This window comes from Salvelinus namaycush, chromosome 13, assembly GCF_016432855.1.
Source record: "Salvelinus namaycush isolate Seneca chromosome 13, SaNama_1.0, whole genome shotgun sequence".
Lineage (NCBI taxonomy): Eukaryota > Metazoa > Chordata > Actinopteri > Salmoniformes > Salmonidae > Salvelinus > Salvelinus namaycush.
The window spans coordinates 40,080,102-40,098,604 of NC_052319.1; the positions used below are offsets into that span (position 1 = coordinate 40,080,102).

An 18,503-nucleotide genomic window follows, 5' to 3' on the forward strand; every position below is an offset into this window, starting at 1 on the left:
AAAGTCTTACTAATAAACAAATTAACTTTGAAATGAACACAGAACAAAATCTTTTCAATATTTATTTCAGTTGATGAAACTGACTTGGTTCCAGGATAGAATATCCTATTGATCTGCCTCTGAGATGGTCATAGGCAATCAGACCAATCTACCAGAATATTTACAGTTTTGAAATATTTAATAAATACTATCATTATGGAAAGTTTCCTAAAACAAAGGAATTAGAAAGTTGATTTAGGAAAAGCTAAACTAAAGAGAGACATAAATCAACATCACAATGGACATAATACATGTATAATTACAAAGCTAAATAAATGTTAAATTCACATGTAATATTCCTTTTACATACGGCAATATTTCCTGTAAAAATGTATATATTTATCTGTGGAAACAAATTGCTTAGTAAATGCAGAAAGGCTCAGCTTTTCCCTACAAAGTAGAACCGTAGCTAATTAATATGACAAAAAAAGAACTTTGGGGACAAGCGTTTTGTTTAATTTGTTGCATAGCAAAAAAATACATGAAGCAAATAGGCTTCGTCTCAAAAAGCTGCTATAGAAGATGACTAAGAGAAAGTGACTTAAAGGGCTTACTGACATGCAGAAAAAACAACACACTTGTAGTGTTAAAATGATCACGATTTAAAAGATAACATGTTAAAAGTATCAGGAATTACAAACATAACACACTCAAAGTGTTAAAATGACCAGCGCTAATTGAAAATAAAAGCAATTATTTAAAAAGACAATCACCACACACTGTGTACGAGACATTGATTCCACCTCTCCATCTTTATTGGTAGTCCCTAACCGTCCCCTGCACTGTATATGGGAGAGGAGCACTTACAGACAGCACCAAACCTGTGAACAGGGTTACACATAATCATGGCATCCCAGTTTGTGGAGACGAGGTAGCTAACACTGAGGAATCGACAGGTAGCTAACACTGATAAATCCACTGGTATCTAACACTGAGGAATCAACAGTCTGGTTGGATCTTTAATTTGGATTCCATGGAGTCAGTTCAGAGCTAGGATAACTTGGATACAGAAATCAGTTATTTCAAACTGTTTTTCAGTTCTGGAAAGAAAAGAACAATGTAATTTCCTCAATAGCACCATAAACGTTCAGTTTACATTGAAAACTGTTGTTGAATAAACATAAATGAAAGAAATTATGTAAAATATTAAGAGCTTAGGAGATCTTAGTGGTGGAATAAACCATTGTAGTTATATTATTTTATAAACTGGGTGGTTTGAGCCCTGAATGCTGATTGGCTATCAGATCGTATACCACGGGTATGACAAAGCATTTCTTTTTACTGATCTAATTAGGTTGGTAACCAGTTTATAATAGCAATAAGGCACCTTGGGGCGTACTGCCAAGAACAGCCCTTAGCCGTGGTATATAGGCCATATACCACACCCTTCCCCCGTGCCTTATTGCTAGTAGAATGGTGTTCTCATCTTACAAACAGCAGTTAATGACTATATATTTTTTAAGTATTCATATTGATCAAGGACATACGGCAGCTTTTCATCTTTTATGCATAATATCAAATAGAGTATCAATGGATTGGATCTTTGTACCATATAGATTAAATATCATGTTCTTATACCATGGCATTCGTTGAATACTCATTTCTAATTGGCTTGAAGGGCATTCTAGAGCGTGCATTATTTCTCTATTATGCACGGTATATCAGCACGGTAGAATTCAATGGCTTTAGTTCATTCTTACATGTTCTATGTTTGAGCAGGTTTTGAAAGCAAAAGTCTAATTAAAAGAACTATTGGCATTGTTGAATTTGATTTTCATAATAACAAGCTAAGATTGATGGTTTGGTTAGCTAAACTAGCAGGTCTGTTTGTTTGGTTACCAAGGCAACTATTGTAGCTGTCTAGTAAACTTTCTGGCTACATCAATTTAACACATTTCAAGAGGTAAATGTGTTAAATTATAGCCTTGGTATAATAGGGATAATCAATTCTGAGCTATATGCGTTCTCTGGAAAATAATGCAACTCAGAGGAAGGCTAGTTCCACTCCGCTAGACCATCATGGAACACACCTTCCACATCGTTCATTATTTTCCAGAGAACCCATAGCCCCTTGTTGATTATCCCTTACATAATGTATTTGTCAAATGCAAGCAAAGTTTCTAAATGTTGCTTACTTGTTCTTTGTTTCCCCCAAACATTCATCTAACATACACAGGGCGAAAACATATCAACTACGATGGGGAATGGTTGGAAAGGCACAATAAATATCTTGCCACGAGGCGAGAATAGTCCGCAGTACTTGTATGTACAAGGCTGATTGCGTCAGCTGATAGTTCAAGAGTCTCAGGATTGTCTTCAATGCGTTCCTGTTGTTGTTGGAATTTAAAGGAAGCAAACAGGGCCAATATCGATACCAAACTCCTGATCTGAACCACCAATGTCCACAGGGGCCATATCCATGATGGGAAGTCTGGCTGTTTTCTGTGTCCTGTACTCAAACACGGTCTTGCCCCAGTTACCATTGGATTGCTGTAAAGAGAAAGAAATGGGAAAGGATCAGTAAGACTTCAGTAAGTCAATGTTTTCAGCGACGACCCCGATTTAAACATTTCAGGACCCAGACTGAAACGGACCCAAAACGTCCACAGAATATAATTGAATTAAGCAATAAGGCACGAGGGGGTGTGGTATATGTCCAATATACTACGGCTAAGGTATTTTCTTATGCATGACGCAACGCAGAGTGCCTGGATACAGCCCTTAGCCGTTGTATCTTGAATGTACGCTTGTTTATTGCATGTGTAACTCTGTGTTGTTGTTTGTGTCGCACTGCTTTTGCTTTATCTTGGCCAGGTCGCAGTTGTAAATGAGAACTTGTTCTCAACTAGCTTACCTTGTGAAATAAATAAAGATAAAAGTATATTGGCCATATACCACAAACCTCTGAGGTGCCTTATTGCTATTATAAACTGGCTACCAATGTAATTAGAGCAGTAAAAATACATGTTTTGTCATACCTGTGGTATATGGTCTGATATACCATGGCTGTCAGCCAATCAGCATTCAGGGCTTGACCCACCCAGTTTATTATATATACAATATAATAGTATTACTCACTCCACAACTGTCCTCCACCACGGTGTATCTGAAGCGGCTGTTTCCCTCTGCTTTGAGCTCCAGGTCATTGGACCCCTTGAGGATGACAGCTTTCTTCAGGTTCCCAGTCGACTCGTCCTTGTAGCCCACTGTGTTCTTGCAGTGGTAGGTGATGGTCTGAGAAGCCTCTTTGGAGAGCAGACGAATGAACGTCATCTGAACCGTGACAGAGTTGGCCGGCTGGTCTTTGTTACCGTAGGTGAACTGCGAATACACAAAAAGAGAAAACAAACAAGTTGGAAAATTGGCACCATTTGATGAACTCACTTTTTAGATTAAACTTCAATATGATGTTATCAACAGTTATCAGTAATGTCGTTTTTTATCTATGTACAGGTAACATTTACATAGCAAATATTACCAGTGATGGTAAAATGTGTGTCTGTTGCCATATTTATAAAACTTTCACCCGTGGTCAGTCTTGCTATATAAGTATTTTCCCTCAGCAATACCCCACTACCATATAAAATACTTGCATCCTATTATTAGGGGTAGAATTGGGTAGAAATACATAGGAGCAGAATTCCCTCATTTTGAATGTCCAGTGATCCTGGAGTTGTTTTCCAACCCGAATCATAGAAGAATATGAGTATTGCAGGGTAGAAACATTGTTCTTACTTGTTGTCCTCTATTGATGTCCGCTCCAAACCACACAGGCTTATTCCTTGAGGTGCTCCACCACACTTTGCGAGGTATGCTGGCAGGATTGGCCGAGATGCAAGTCTCTCCCGTCTCCATATTACAATGTACTTTGATAGCATCCTCTGAGCTTCCTTGGTTTGGATCGACCCAGTATTCACCTGGAACAGAGGAGAACATTGTCCCACAATTGTCACATTCAAAAATAAATAGCAAATATTTACTCATGAATCAGATCCCATCTGCCAGTCTATTGGCTACTTTCACATGGGAGATATTTCAAATGTGAGTTAGAAAACATGGCATCTTCAGGGGTAGAAGTACTGCCACAATAAGATTGAGACATGGTCTGAATACCTAATAACTACAAAAAAACACCTTAATGATGATTTTTGATGTGTAGTACATCCCACCTCATGGAAACAACAACTCACCGCTTTTCTTCAGTGGGTAGCACTGCTTCAAGTCCTCACAGGTCCTAGCCGGGTGCTTCCTGCTGCCGTCAGGACTTTTCATGCTGTCGATTTGGCTGCTGAGGGCCTTCAGAGTGGCCTGGACACCTGGGTCCAGCTGCTGGGTGGCATTGCTGTTGGGCAAAGCCTCATCCTCATTGAATTCGGGAGGGGGAAGGGGGCCGCCATCGTAGTCTTGCATGGCGCCAAACAGGTCATCCATGGCAGCTGTGGGGGGGCCGGGAGGGCCAGGGAGACCAGTGGGGCCTGGTTCTCCAGGAGGTCCCTGGAAACCACAGAGTAATGGTAAGTAATAGTGTTTTATTTAAGTGTGAACAAATTAGGTGTCTTAACATTGTGCCAAATGATCATGATGTTTATGTTGTCTTCCCAGATATTTTTTATATCAGTGTACAGATCTGCTATCTTAATTTGATCTCAAATTGTAATGTATTCAAGGTTTAAAAGGGCTTCTAAAAGGTGTAATTTCCACCTAAAAATGTCAGACATGAACTGCCCTAATGAAAAATGTATCAACCCTGACAAAAATTTCCATCAATGATATAATGATTTTCCTGCCCGTGAGAAACTGGTCAAATTAAGATAGAGCATGTTATGATAGGTGAAATGACCCTCATATCAACATGCCTCAGGTCCGATTTCGCCGCTAATTCCACGTGTTCCAGGAGGTCCCATTGGTCCAGGCTGGCCGATGTACCCTTCTTTTCCTGGTGGTCCAACTGGTCCAGAGGGTCCCTATCATAACATACCATATTAAAGATACATTTTAATGAGTCATGAAATACAACATGGTTAACAACATGGAATATCAAAGAAGAGTGTCCTGTATGGTACGTACTCTTTGTCCACTTGGTCCGACGATTCCTGATGCTCCCTGCTCTCCTGTTGTACCCTATAAAAATAAATACAAAATGTAATATCAAGACAGATAGTACTTTAATGGGTATATATTCTACTCAATTACAGATACTGTATGTATTGATTTGACGTACCGGTGGTCCGGGTAAACCTTGTAAACCGGTGAATCCCCTGTGTCCCTTCTGTCCTCTGTCTCCGTGGTCTCCCAGGTCACCCTTATCACCTCTGGGTCCTTGTGGTCCCTGTTGTTGCGGAGGACACCGTGCAGTCACATTTTTATGGGAAGTCCAATGAAAAAACAAGAAAGCTAATTTCTGTTTGTGATTGTGTCGTCATACAAATATGACGACAAATATGTTCTCACATGAGTCTAGTAGTTTTAACCATCACATACTGGGTTATCATTTCTGTGAATGCTCGCAGGAAATCAAATGACTGGGATTTCTATTAGGATATCAAATACACGTTTAAGATAAATTGGTGGTATAGTCATTCAAGTCAAATGAAATGATAACCTTAGTCTTTTTAAATTATGCATCTGTTGATGATGGTCTTACCGTTAACCCTCTCTTTCCTGTTGAACCGGGGGGACCATTTGGTCCTCTGGAACCCTGTGTTTGAATAAGACCACAGCATGACTCAGTCAGATACTGTATATTAGTAACTGGCTTCAAATGCCTTCTGTTTAATTTTTCTGTATTTAAAATTATTGTGTGGATACCATTATTTACAATTTTTTATGTATTGATTTTTATTTATTTTTCTATTTATTTTTTGTATTATTATAATTTATTAGTCTTCAACATTTTTTCACTCTTTATGCGATGCAAACTGCAGAGAACGCCAGAAGAAGAATTATCACTGAATTATCCCAGTGAATTATTGTAATGTTTGTTCATGTGTCAATTAATCCCATAAGGGATGGCCCCGTGTGGCTCAGTTGGTAGAGCATGGCGCTTGCAACGCCAGGGTTGTGGGTTCGTTTCCCACGGGGGGCCAGTACAAAAAAAAAAAGTATGAATGTATGTACTTGTAAGTCGCTCTGGATAAGAGCGTCTGCTAAATGACTTAAATGTAAATGTAAATGGATGGGTTGACAACTGGCAATTAGACACGAAAATAAAATGTCATTCATTTCATTTCATTCCATTCATTCAGTAACATGTACACATTACCATGACCCTTTCCTTTCCCCATCTTATCTCATCATGGGATGCTCATGAATTGACAGGGAAAGTCCAACGTTAATGAAAAGGGCATATTACGTACAGCGTCTCCTCTCTTTCCAGAACCACCGGTGGCACCAACTGGACCCGGAGTTCCAGGTTGTCCCGGGGTCCCGATCAGTCCCTCTGGACCATGGTCCCCTCTCTCTCCCTGTGGAAGTCATCAGAACCATTTCATTGCCACGCCTAAAAAGGTTGAAAATAATTTGTCTTGCTGTTACAACACAGTTGGTCAAGCACAATAAACAATAGGAGACATTCTGGACACAGTTTTGAAAATGAAAAGTGTTCAGCTCTTTCCTACCCTTTGACCAATGACTCCAACTTTGCCTGGAGGCCCATCAGATCCAGCAGGACCCTGGAGCAAAATAAATATTGTGATTAACTGCATCGCCCTCCAGGAAGTAGTTTCTCTATTCACCCCCTCCATTATCTCAGCTAATCATGGAGACTGCCTTTGTTCCCCTATACTGTAGCTCAGTGTTTTCTTCTTGGTTAAACTAGGCTCATAATTTATCATTTTTATTCATATTTACTGCTCCAATTAAGTTTCTAAGGCACATGAAAGTTCATATGTTCAAGAAGTTATTAATGCAAAAAATGTAATACAAAATATATAAGTATATATCTTTTTTTTTTTTTACGGTCCTACTGTGAAGTAGGAAATAGGGTCAAATGCCTACGATCCTGAATCCGGACACAAATGGTGACTTGTGAAGTAAAGAGTTTTGTTAAGACAAAAAGTGTAAGGGTCAACTTACATCGGGACCAGGATCGCCACGGGGTCCGTTGGCACCAGGAGAACCGACCGGGCCAGAGGGGCCTTTGTCTCCCCCAGGTCCTGCAGTCCCCTGTTTCCCTGGAGGACCCTACAAACACCACAGGGGCATTGGAACCATGAGGGGCACTGTAACATGCAATGTAGAAGCAGTTCATATTGTGGTCACACGTGTGATCCAAATCAATACACACCGCTGGTCCTGGAAGTCCCAACATTCCACGCTCTCCCCTCTGACCAGGAAGACCCACAATCCCTCTCTGTCCTGTTGTTCCGGCGGGACCTGGAGGCCCATCAGGACCCTGCGGAAACAAATCCAGTTGGAGTTTACCCTGACTGGTTATTGTGCTGTACCATGGTTGTGGTCAGTCCAATTCAACACGACTCAAACTTGTAATTCAGTTCATGAATTGGATGTTTCCTGATATTTTGGTTATTAATAATTTTTCTTATTTCGATGTGGATAAATTGTATTATACAGCAATGTGTTAATTAAGAATTAAAGCACGAGGGGGTGTGGTATATGGCCAATATTCCACGGCTAAGGGCTTTTCGTATGCATGACGCAACGTGGAGACAGCCCTTAGCTGTGGTATATTGGCCATATTCTACAACCCTCCAAAGGTGCCTTATTGCTATTATAAACTGGTTACCAATGTAATTAGAGCTATAGAAAATACATGTTTTGTCATACCCGTGATAGACGGTCTGATATACCACGGCTGTCAGCCAATCAGCATTCAGGGCTCGAACCACCCAGTTTACAATGTCCAATCAATTCCTGAGGTTTACATTTTTGTTCTAGCCCTGTATGAATACACCCAATTTAACTTATCAAGGGCTTAGTGATGTGCATCCCCTGAGATTATCCCAGATACTGAGATTCTCCCAGGAACCGATTGAGAAACATTGCTATTCATTGATAGTTTACCGTGGGTCCGTCCTCCCCAGAGTCTCCCTTGTCTCCTGGGCCTCCGGCTGGTCCTGGGGGGCCTCTTTCTCCTTGTCTTCCAGGGGATCCGTTCTCTCCACGAAGGCCAGGAGGACCCTCCTTCCCTGGGGGACCAAGGGGTCCGGCCTCTCCAATGGGACCCTGTCACAAACATCATTTGTTGTTATTTTTGTTATTGTTGTTTATCTCTCTGAGAATAATGTGAAGTGCATTCACAATAGCTGGTAAGTGGTTATCATTAAAGTATTCAATTCCAGTGGCATATTGAAATGATAGCCGATGGCTACTTCCGAATTGGTACATTTAATCAATCTAACCAAAAGTGGTTTGGTGATTACTTACAGTTGAGCCTGGTGGTCCAACCCTGCCTGCAGATCCAGGAAAACCAGTGGGACCCTACGAGTGAAAAGATGAGAAGATCCACATGATTACTGTTCATTACATGTTTATATACTCTCTGAACTGTATGTGTCATTACCTGGACACAATCATGTCAAAGTCCCCAGAGACTGATCAAAATATAAAACATGAACTTACAGGTGCACCTTGGGTTCCTCTGCCACCCTTCAGTCCAGCCACACCAACAATACCCTACGGAGAGATGAATATTGTTGTATGAGATTGTCCCTCCTGATCTGTTGTCTATGTGAGACAATGTAGCACAAGAGAATGTGACATGTTAACTCACAGGAGGTCCGTGGGATCCAGATAAGCCCTGAGGCCCTGGAGAACCAGCGTCACCCTTCTGACCTGGCTCTCCGAGCTCCCCCTTGACTCCTGGTTGCCCATCAGGACCCTGTATGAGGATAATAAGAAAATAAGCATAAGAGCTGGAAACATCCCAAAGGCACTACTTTTTTTATGAGATGACACAAAAGGAGGTCTAATAATATGCTAATATACAAGGGGTGGGTCTAATCCTGGAGTCCACCTGTGGTAAATTCAATTGATTGGACATGATTTGGAAAGGCACACACCTGTTTATATAAGGGCCCACAGTTGACAGTGCATGTCAGAGCAAAAACCAAGCAATGAGGTTGAAGGAATTGTTCATAGAGCTCCGAGACAGGATTGTGTTGAGGCACAGATCTGGGGAAGGGTACCAAAAAATGTCTGCAGCATTGAAGAACCCCAAGAACACAGTGGCCTCCATCATTTCTTAAATAGAAAAAGTTTGGAACCACTAAGACTCATCCTAAAGCTGTCCGCCTGCCCAAACTGAGCAATCGGGGTAGAAGGGCCTTGGTCAGGGAGGTAACCAAAAACCCAATGGTCAACCCAGAAGGAAAGCCATCTCTGCAACACTCCATAAATCAGGCCTTTTTTTACCTGTATTTTACTAGGCAAGTCAGTTAAGAACAAATTCTTATTTTCAATAACAGCCTAGGGAGTGGGTTGATAGATAGATAGATTTTTACCTTGTCAGCTCAGGGATTCAATCTTGCAACCTTTTGGTTACAAGTTCAACGCTCTAAACACTAGGCTACCACTCGCCTTTATGGTAGAGTGGCCAGACGGAAGCCACTCCTCAGGAAAAGGCACATGACAGCCCGCTTGGACTTTCCAAAAAGGCACCTAAAGGACTCTCAGACCACGAGAAACAAGATTTTCTGGTCTGATGAAACCAAGATTTAGCTCTTTGGCATGAATGCAAGCATCGTCTGGAGGAAACCTGGCACCATCCCTACGGTGAAGCATGGTGATGGCAGCGGCAGGGACTGGGAGACTAGTCAGGACTGAGGGAAAGATGAACTGAGCAAAGTACAGGGAGATCCTGGGGCAAAGGTTCACTTTCCAACCGGACAACGACCCTAAGCACACAGTCAAGTCAACGCAGGAGTGGCTTTGGGACAAGTCTCTGAATGTCCTTGTGTGGCCCAGCCAGAGCTCAGACTTGAACCTGATCGAACATCTCTGGAGAGACCTGAAAATAGCTGTGCAGCGAAGCTCCCCATCCAACCTGACAGAGCTGGAGAGGATCCTCAGAGAAGAATGGGAGAAACTCCCAAAATGCAGGTGTGCCAAGCTTGTAGCGTCATACCCAATAAGACTTGAGGCTGTAATTGCTGCCAAAGGTGCTTCAACAAAGGACTGAGTAAAGGGTCTGAATACTTATGTAAATGTGATATTTCAGTTTTCAAAAATGTCTAAATACCAGTTTTTTCTTTGTTGTTATAGGGTATTGTGTGTTGATTGATGATGGAAAATAACACTTTAATACATTTTTTTTTATAATTTTAAAATAATAAGAAAGAAAATGTGGAAAAAGTTAAGGGGTCTGAATACTTTCCGAATGCGCTGTATGATATACAGTACGACATGAATTATTATAATCGCGTTATTTACATCTGTAAATGAAAAGCGCTCTATAAATGTAATGTGTTATTATTATTAGTAGTAGTAGTAGTGGTATTAATATTAGTATTAGTATGATGCTAAGACAATCAATTGAATGTCATGTCGTAGGCATCTTGGGTTACAGTAATTAAGAAGGACTTACGGGTGGCCCACCAAACCCAACAGGACCAATAGGACCAGGTTCACCACGGTTTCCCTGGTGGAACAGAATACAAACAGATCATTATGCCATAACAGCTGATATGATAATTTCCCAGGTAAATGTGTCACTGTATGGTTTTATACTGAATGTAAAGTTGTCCACTCACAGGCATCGCTCTTGATCCATGAGGTCCGGGAGGGCCTTTAGGTCCAGCTTCTCCCTGCAATTACAACAAGTTCCAGTTGTTCCAGTGTCACAACAAAAATATTAGCTAACTAAATTTATCTAGCTTTTGGCAAAATGTGTCTTTACCTTTTCACCGCTGGGTCCATGGGGTCCGGGTGGGCCGAGAGGACCAGGAAGACCCTGTGGTGAGAAAAGGTCTTGTTAGAGGAAATATATTCATCCATTTTGTGACTTTGTGCAATTAAATGAGCAGACATATTTCTCTGACAGAACATGCAGCTACATGTTTCCGAGCTGACTCCTACTGTAATACTCCACTGTAGAATAACTCATCCCTTATAAAGAAGTGTCTGTTGTTGTTTTACAACCCTACAGTACAGATAACTTTTCCTGTTCTGACACAATCACTGCATGCTAGCATGGCTCGCCAACTGTTTGAATAAGCTGGGTAAGCACCTGGGGCTACTGTAACACCTTTCAAATAAGAACATCTGCTATCTGTCTTCACATGATCAAAGCACAAAACTATTTGTTTTAGGCCAAAATAAGAAGTAACACAATGCCTCTTTGTGTTGCATCAAAGCGAAAGATAAAATGCACGTGTAAATTTGACTTACTCTTGCGCCATCATTTCCAGGTGTACCTTCTGATCCCTTCTCTCCACCGGTTCCCTACAATGATGGAGAATGTCACATGTCACAATCAGATAAATAATACTATTCTTATGTTATCATAATGATTTAATTGTTTACTTTGCCCACCTTTAACTACCAACATCTACTGTACTCTTCCAAGGGTCCACACAAATCACAGAAAACAATCATACACATTCAGTAGACAGAAACAAGGATACGCAGACGGCTTTACACTGTCTCCCTAGACAGGATATTATAAGATAAGGAGATGAATACACCGTCTCCCTAGACAGGATATTATAATATCAGGATGTGAATACACCGTCTCCCTAGACAGGATATTATAAGATGAGGAGATGAATACACCGTCTCCCTAGACAGGATATTATAAGATAAGGAGATGAATACACCGTCTCCCTAGACAGGATATTATAAGATAATGAGATGAATACACCGTCTCCCTAGACAGGATATTATAATATCAGGATGTGAATACACCGTCTCCCTAGACAGGATATTATAATATTAGGTAGTTGAATACACCGTCTCCCTAGACAGGATATTATAAGATGAGGAGATGAATACACCGTCTCCCTAGACAGGATATTATAATATCAGGATGTGAATACACCGTCTCCCTAGACAGGATATTATAATATTAGGTAGTTGAATACACCGTCTCCCTAGACAGGATATTATAAGATGAGGAGATGAATACACCGTCTCCCTAGACAGGATATTATAAGATAAGGAGATGAATACACCACCTCCCTAGACAAGATATTGTAAGATAAGGAGATAATCAAGTAGTGTGTGAATACTTACTCTGTCACCTTTAGGCCCAGGAGGACCAGAGATCCCTCTCTCACCAGGCATCCCCTGAAGACCAGGAGGTCCTAGGTCACCAATTCCACCGTGAGGACCAGGACTACCCTTTGGGGAAAAAAGCAATGGGATCAGTTTCATATTTGCTGCTTCAAAGATCCAAAACACATAATCCTCCATTGAGGTTCCACATTACATCTCTATGCATGGACAACAAATACCTTTGGTCCATCGGGTCCTGGTGCTCCGGGGATTCCTTTGGGTCCAGCTAAACCGTGAGGTCCGAGTTCTCCTCTCTCTCCTGGGATTCCACGTTCTCCCTGTTTAAACACAAAACAGGTTTCAGTCACACAACAGACACATATAATGTATATGTGTGTCTGGTACAATACTGCATGGTATATACAGTATGTTCAATATATATTTATATTAGTAAGATGGTAAACGTACCCTTGGTCCAATTTGACCCACAGCACCTCCTTCTCCGGGGATACCCTAAACAAGACAAATAAAGTCAATCTAAAATGTCATGATATCATACAATGAGGATTGCATCCCATAAAACAGAGGAGCTATGTATCTTATTAGGTATATACTTCAGCTAACTCAGACTGTGCAAGTGCTCAGTTGCTAGAGCATGGAACTTGCAACGTCAGGATTGTGGTTTCGATTCCCTCTGGGGTCAACTATGCATAAAATGTATGCATGCTTGACTGTAAATCACTTTGGATAAAAAAGTCCGGTAAATGCCATATACTGTATAAGATATTATATTATTCATCAAACTCACCAGATCACCTAGTTTTCCTGACTCTCCAGGGGGGCCTGGTGGTCCAGGTAATCCCTGAAACACAACAGCATATACACTTCAGATGACAACAACAGTGCACAGTTGGTTCAATCCCATATAAGTGACAAGCTTTGTTGACACTTTCAGTAATCAGCCGATGCTAGCTAGTTCACCGTTCTTAATGCCATTGGTAAAAATGTATGATAACCCACCTGGAAGCCATTCACACCGGGAGGTCCCTGTTCTCCTCTGTCACCAGCAACACCCTTCAGACAAACAGTTTACAGAACATTTTCACTCAATCGTTCATCAAGATAAGTATATTGTGATACAGCATAATTTGAAATGAGATTGGTAATGTCTATACCACAATGCTACTAGATAGGAGTCATAATAATCAGAGACAAACAGGCGACTTACCGGAGGTCCAGCGGGACCTGCAGGGCCAACCTCCCCATCTTTCCCAGGAGGACCCTAGAAAGGAAGTCATCATTAGTGATCGTCCTCATAAACACAATTGTTTCTGTAGACACGTACGAAGACAGAAGTAATTTAGTGCTCATTGACAAAGACACTCACTCTTTGTCCTGCCACTCCCGGAGATCCTTGTTCACCTGTCTTCCCTGGATCTCCCTTTGGGTTGAAAGACAAGGGGTCATTCAAGAGGTCATGAGGAGATAGGACAAGTTTGAAAGCAAGACATGCTGAGAAGATTAGAACTTTCAAAGTTCCTTACGTTAAAGCCCTTTGGTCCAGGTGTTCCCATGGTTCCTGCAGGACCTCTGGTTCCAATAGATCCTGCTGGTCCTGGGCGGCCATCTTCTCCTGCTGGGCCCTTCAGACAGAGGACACAAACACAATTCTTACCTCTGGCTGTTCATTCAGTGTTATGACATCTGACGCCAATGGTCAAAAAGAGGTGTTGTCCACTCACTGATCGCCTGACAAATAGACCCTGTCGCTCTAAAGCTTGTTGGTATATCAGTGAAATAATTGATTTAAGAACACTTGTTGGAGCTGTGACAATCACTTTCTCTGCAGTTAAAAAAAAAAAGTTGGATGTGTTGGATGTGTGTAAAGACTCTTTTTTTCCAACTATGGTCAACCTTACCAGTGGTCCTGGCTTGCCCTCGGCTCCCTGGACTCCTGGGGTACCTGTCAGACCCTATAAAACAACAGACAAGGTTATGAGCTTCAGAAACAAAGATCCACAGTTTGTGGTAGACCAAGACAGATTCCCATCAGCATCGTTTGGGTTTTTGAGATATAAATATGGGATATAAGTTAACGAGGGAATCTTGGAAAGCTAGATGATGTCTTCACATTACCCTTGCGCCTGGCAGGCCTGGTTCGCCAGTGCGCCCTGGATCGCCTCCTGAACCTTTAGGCCCAGATATGCCAGATGTTCCACGATCTCCTTGAGCACCCTTCAGGAGAAACAGTATAGTGAATTAGGTTTGGGCTGGGGGCTCCAGTCCTTAGAATCCGGTCTAATGAGCACATGTTTTAGCTGTAATAGATCTCTGATCATCTGTCTGTACCTTAGGTCCAGGTAATCCATCAGCACCGGGAAAACCTCGGTTACCAGGAGACCCCTGTAATACACATGCCCATCAATATATGAAAAGAAGACACATAGCATAGGATATACAGGTACCAAGATTACAATCTATGAAACAATATACATTTTTATGCACAGGGTTGAGGACATATTCATGGGGAATGAACTGAGGTAAATGAGAATGGAGGGCTGAAATTCATCCTGAGAAGTCTGAATTTACAGTCACTGACCTAAATCCTTATAATCTAGAGGTGTTCAGTAGTAGAGAGGCCAACGGTAGACTCACCCTCTCACCAACAGGACCCAGTGGTCCTAATGAACCAGAGTCACCGCGATTTCCTCTTTTTCCCTCCTCACCCTGGGGCCCAATCACTCCTTGGGAACCAGGGGGACCCTAGGAATCAAAACAAACTTTATTTAAAATGTGTTTAACCATCTCAATAAACTTGACATTCAACCATCTTAATACGCTCTGTACCAGCTATGACAGTGTCTCTCTTTCATCCAATGTGGAATAATGTACATTTAGACAACCAAGTATTGTAATATATTACAATCACTGTATACAAAATCATCTGTGAAAGGTCACATTATTTGGGCTTACAGGTTCTCCTTTGGGTCCGCCCTCTCCTTTGTACCCAGGAACACCAACATCTCCCTGAAACAAAGACGTGAGAAGCATAAGTACATCACAAGTCACATTTTATTATAGATAATGCATCATAAAAATGAAAAACAAAATCCCCATCCCCTTGTCAAACAGTCAAAACAACTATTTTGCAGTAAAAGTACATTGCCTAGAAGGCGCTCTGGGCCATTTCCTCTGTGCTTTGGTAAAGGCCAAAGTAACACAGAGCGATGTTTATGTCTAGAGCATGCATGTCATAACATTGATAGTGTATTTATACATGTATAAGGAACATGAATGTCTGGACCTCGCAAGAGTAGAAAAAAATCACTTTTATCCAAAGTAAAAAGACGCCACATTACCAGTTGACCTTTGATCCCAGGCTGTCCAGTGCTTCCCTGAGGTCCAGGTGGACCGTGGGGTCCGAGGTGACCCCCGGGACCCTGCACACCCATGGTACCCTACAAAACAACAGGAGCATCTCTCAATACACACCAATCTTGATCATTTACATCTTTAAATACTCTAGGTATACTATGTGAAACTACAATTACAGTTGTTTAACAACAAATTATTTTCTTGGTAATTAGGAGTACTAGATTAATGATAATATACATACCACTGGACCCTTAGTACCTGGGCCACCGTCAGTTCCTGAAGGACCCTAGAAATAGCAAATTTGTCATATTAATAAAATCTTAAGTGCATTACCAAAATGCATTGTGCATATAAGGATGTTAAAGGCCCAGTGCAGTCAAAAACGTGATTTCCCTGTGTGTATATATATATATATATATATATTACCACACTATGAGGTTGGAATTATACTGTGAATGTGTGAAAATTATGATAATGCCCTTTTAGCGTAACAGCTGTTTGAAAAGACCTCTGCAAATTCCAGCCTGTTTTGATGGGATGGACTTTTGGTCTGCCTGGTGACATCACCAGGCGGCAAATTAGGAAATAGACCAATAAGAAAGAGAGTTCCAAACCTCTCTGCCAATAACAGCTAGTTTTCAGTTTTCCCCTCCCTACTCAGACCACTCCGAGACAGTCCTAGCAAAATTGAGAAAGTACTCATTGCTAAGAAGCTATTTTTGTTTCTTTTTGACAATATTAAGTGAAAACAATTAGAGTATGGTATTTAATTAAAATTATTTTTTTATTGAGATCAAGATGGCTGCATTGGACCTTCAATAAATAGAGTAGGTGTTAGAAATAAGAGCCGTACTTGTAGGCCAATTGCCCCTGCCCTGCCTTGGTGTCCTGTCTCACCCCTCTGGCCCTGTTGCCCCTCGGGGCCCCGCACTCCTGTGGCACCTGGTTGGCCCTGGAGAAGAGAAACAGAAATCCTCAATGAATCAATTTTATCTACATAGCCCTGCATAAACTTATTAGCTAGCAATATCTGTTGTTAGGTTATATATATAACATGATGTATACAACATTACATATACAACCTCTGAAGTCTCAGTTCGTATCGTATAGATTTGAACATGGATTACATACTTCATGTTCTACTCGACAGTCTACTTGCCTTCATTCCTGGAATTCCTGGATATCCTGGGGGACCATTGATACCTAATGGACCCTGCAAGCATAAAACCAGAAAAGTTCATTCATGAATTGCTGAAAAGCTTTAATATGCTAGTAGCAACTCCAGTGTGTTGGGTAATATGCTAGTAGCAACTCCATTGTGTTGAGTAATATGATAGTAGCAACTCCATTGTGTTGAGTAATATGATAGTAGCAACTCCAGTGTATTGAGTAATATGATAGTAGCAACTCCAGTGTATTGAGTAATATGCTAGTAGCAACTCCAGTGTATTGAGTAATATGCTAGTAGCAACTCCAGTGTGTTGGGTAATATGCTAGTAGCAACTCCAGTGTGTTGGGTAATATGATAGTAGCAACTCCAGTGTGTTGGGTAATATGCTAGTAGCAACTCCAGTGTGTTGGGTAATATGATAGTAGCAACTCCATTGTGTTGAGTAATATGATAGTAGCAACTCCATTGTGTTGAGTAATATGATAGTAGCAACTCCATTGTGTTGAGTAATATGATAGTAGCAACTCCAGTGTGTTGAGTAATATACTAGTAGCAACTCCAGTGTGTTGAGTAATTTGATAGTAACAACTCCAGTGTGTTGAGTAATATGCTAGTAGCAACTCCAGTGTGTTGGGTAATATGCTAGTAGCAACTCCAGTGTGTTGAGTAATATGATAGTAGCAACTCCATTGTGTTGAGTAATATGCTAGTAGCAACTCCAGTGTGTTGGGTAATATGATAGTAGCAACTCCAGTGTGTTGAGTAATATGATAGTAGCAACTCCATTGTGTTGAGTAATATGCTAGTAGCAACTCCAGTGTGTTGGGTAATATGATAGTAGCAACTCCATTGTGTTGAGTAATATGCTAGTAGCAACTCCATTGTGTTGAGTAATATGCTAGTAGCAACTCCAGTGTGTTGAGTAATATACTAGTAGCAACTCCAGTGTGTTGGGTAATATGCTAGTAGCAACTCCAGTGTGTTGAGTAATATACTAGTAGCAACTCCAGTGTGTTGGGTAATATGCTAGTAGCAACTCCAGTGTGTTGGGTAATATGATAGTAGCAACTCCAGTGTGTTGGGTAATATGCTAGTAGCAACTCCAGTGTGTTGGGTAATATGATAGTAGCAACTCCAGTGTGTTGGGTAATATGCTAGTAGCAACTCCAGTGTGTTGGGTAATATGATAGTAGCAACTCCAGTGTGTTGAGTAATATGATAGTAGCAACTCCAGTGTATTGAGTAATATGCTAGTAGCAACTCCAGTGTGTTGAGTAATATGCTAGTAGCAACTCCAGTGTGTTGAGTAATATGATAGTAGCAACTCCATTGTGTTGAGTAATATGCTAGTAGCAACTCCAGTGTATTGAGTAATATGATAGTAGCAACTCCAGTGTATTGAGTAATATGATAGTAGCAACTCCAGTGTGTTGAGTAATATGCTAGTAGCAACTCCAGTGTGTTGAGTAATATGCTAGTAGCAACTCCATTGTGTTGAGTAATATGATAGTAGCAACTCCATTGTGTTGAGTAATATGATAGTAGCAACTCCAGTGTGTTGAGTAATATGATAGTAGCAACTCCAGTGTGTTGGGTAATATGCTAGTAGCAACTCCATTGTGTTGAGTAATATGCTAGTAGCAACTCCAGTGTGTTGAGTAATAGGATAGTTGCAACTCCATTGTGTTGAGTAATATGCTAGTAGCAACTCCATTGTATTGAGTAATATACTAGTAGCAACTCCAGT

The 18,503-nt window shown here is 41.1% G+C and overlaps 1 protein-coding gene across 1 annotated transcript in view; it reads right to left on the reverse strand.

Annotated features, from left to right (window-relative positions):
• Positions 1-48: 48 nt before the first annotated feature.
• The window catches only part of LOC120058526 (collagen alpha-2(V) chain-like), a 60,631-nt gene continuing 42,176 nt past the window's right edge, over positions 49-18,503 (reverse strand). The window contains exons 17-53 of the mRNA XM_039007248.1: positions 16,745-16,798; positions 16,439-16,537; positions 15,827-15,871; positions 15,570-15,668; positions 15,184-15,237; positions 14,866-14,973; positions 14,560-14,613; positions 14,347-14,445; positions 14,130-14,183; positions 13,755-13,853; positions 13,598-13,651; positions 13,439-13,492; positions 13,231-13,284; positions 13,019-13,072; positions 12,679-12,723; positions 12,450-12,548; positions 12,229-12,336; positions 11,386-11,439; positions 10,895-10,948; positions 10,749-10,802; positions 10,583-10,636; positions 8,771-8,878; positions 8,620-8,673; positions 8,425-8,478; positions 8,062-8,223; positions 7,325-7,432; positions 7,114-7,221; positions 6,657-6,710; positions 6,396-6,503; positions 5,684-5,737; positions 5,261-5,368; positions 5,107-5,160; positions 4,896-5,003; positions 4,230-4,533; positions 3,775-3,956; positions 3,118-3,360; positions 49-2,529 (exon numbers count right to left, since the gene is read on the reverse strand). Of these exons, the coding sequence (XP_038863176.1) occupies positions 2,383-2,529; positions 3,118-3,360; positions 3,775-3,956; positions 4,230-4,533; positions 4,896-5,003; positions 5,107-5,160; positions 5,261-5,368; positions 5,684-5,737; positions 6,396-6,503; positions 6,657-6,710; positions 7,114-7,221; positions 7,325-7,432; positions 8,062-8,223; positions 8,425-8,478; positions 8,620-8,673; positions 8,771-8,878; positions 10,583-10,636; positions 10,749-10,802; positions 10,895-10,948; positions 11,386-11,439; positions 12,229-12,336; positions 12,450-12,548; positions 12,679-12,723; positions 13,019-13,072; positions 13,231-13,284; positions 13,439-13,492; positions 13,598-13,651; positions 13,755-13,853; positions 14,130-14,183; positions 14,347-14,445; positions 14,560-14,613; positions 14,866-14,973; positions 15,184-15,237; positions 15,570-15,668; positions 15,827-15,871; positions 16,439-16,537; positions 16,745-16,798 (3,405 nt within the window). The 3' untranslated portion in view covers positions 49-2,382. The remainder of the gene's footprint in view (positions 2,530-3,117; positions 3,361-3,774; positions 3,957-4,229; positions 4,534-4,895; positions 5,004-5,106; positions 5,161-5,260; positions 5,369-5,683; positions 5,738-6,395; positions 6,504-6,656; positions 6,711-7,113; positions 7,222-7,324; positions 7,433-8,061; positions 8,224-8,424; positions 8,479-8,619; positions 8,674-8,770; positions 8,879-10,582; positions 10,637-10,748; positions 10,803-10,894; positions 10,949-11,385; positions 11,440-12,228; positions 12,337-12,449; positions 12,549-12,678; positions 12,724-13,018; positions 13,073-13,230; positions 13,285-13,438; positions 13,493-13,597; positions 13,652-13,754; positions 13,854-14,129; positions 14,184-14,346; positions 14,446-14,559; positions 14,614-14,865; positions 14,974-15,183; positions 15,238-15,569; positions 15,669-15,826; positions 15,872-16,438; positions 16,538-16,744; positions 16,799-18,503) is intronic.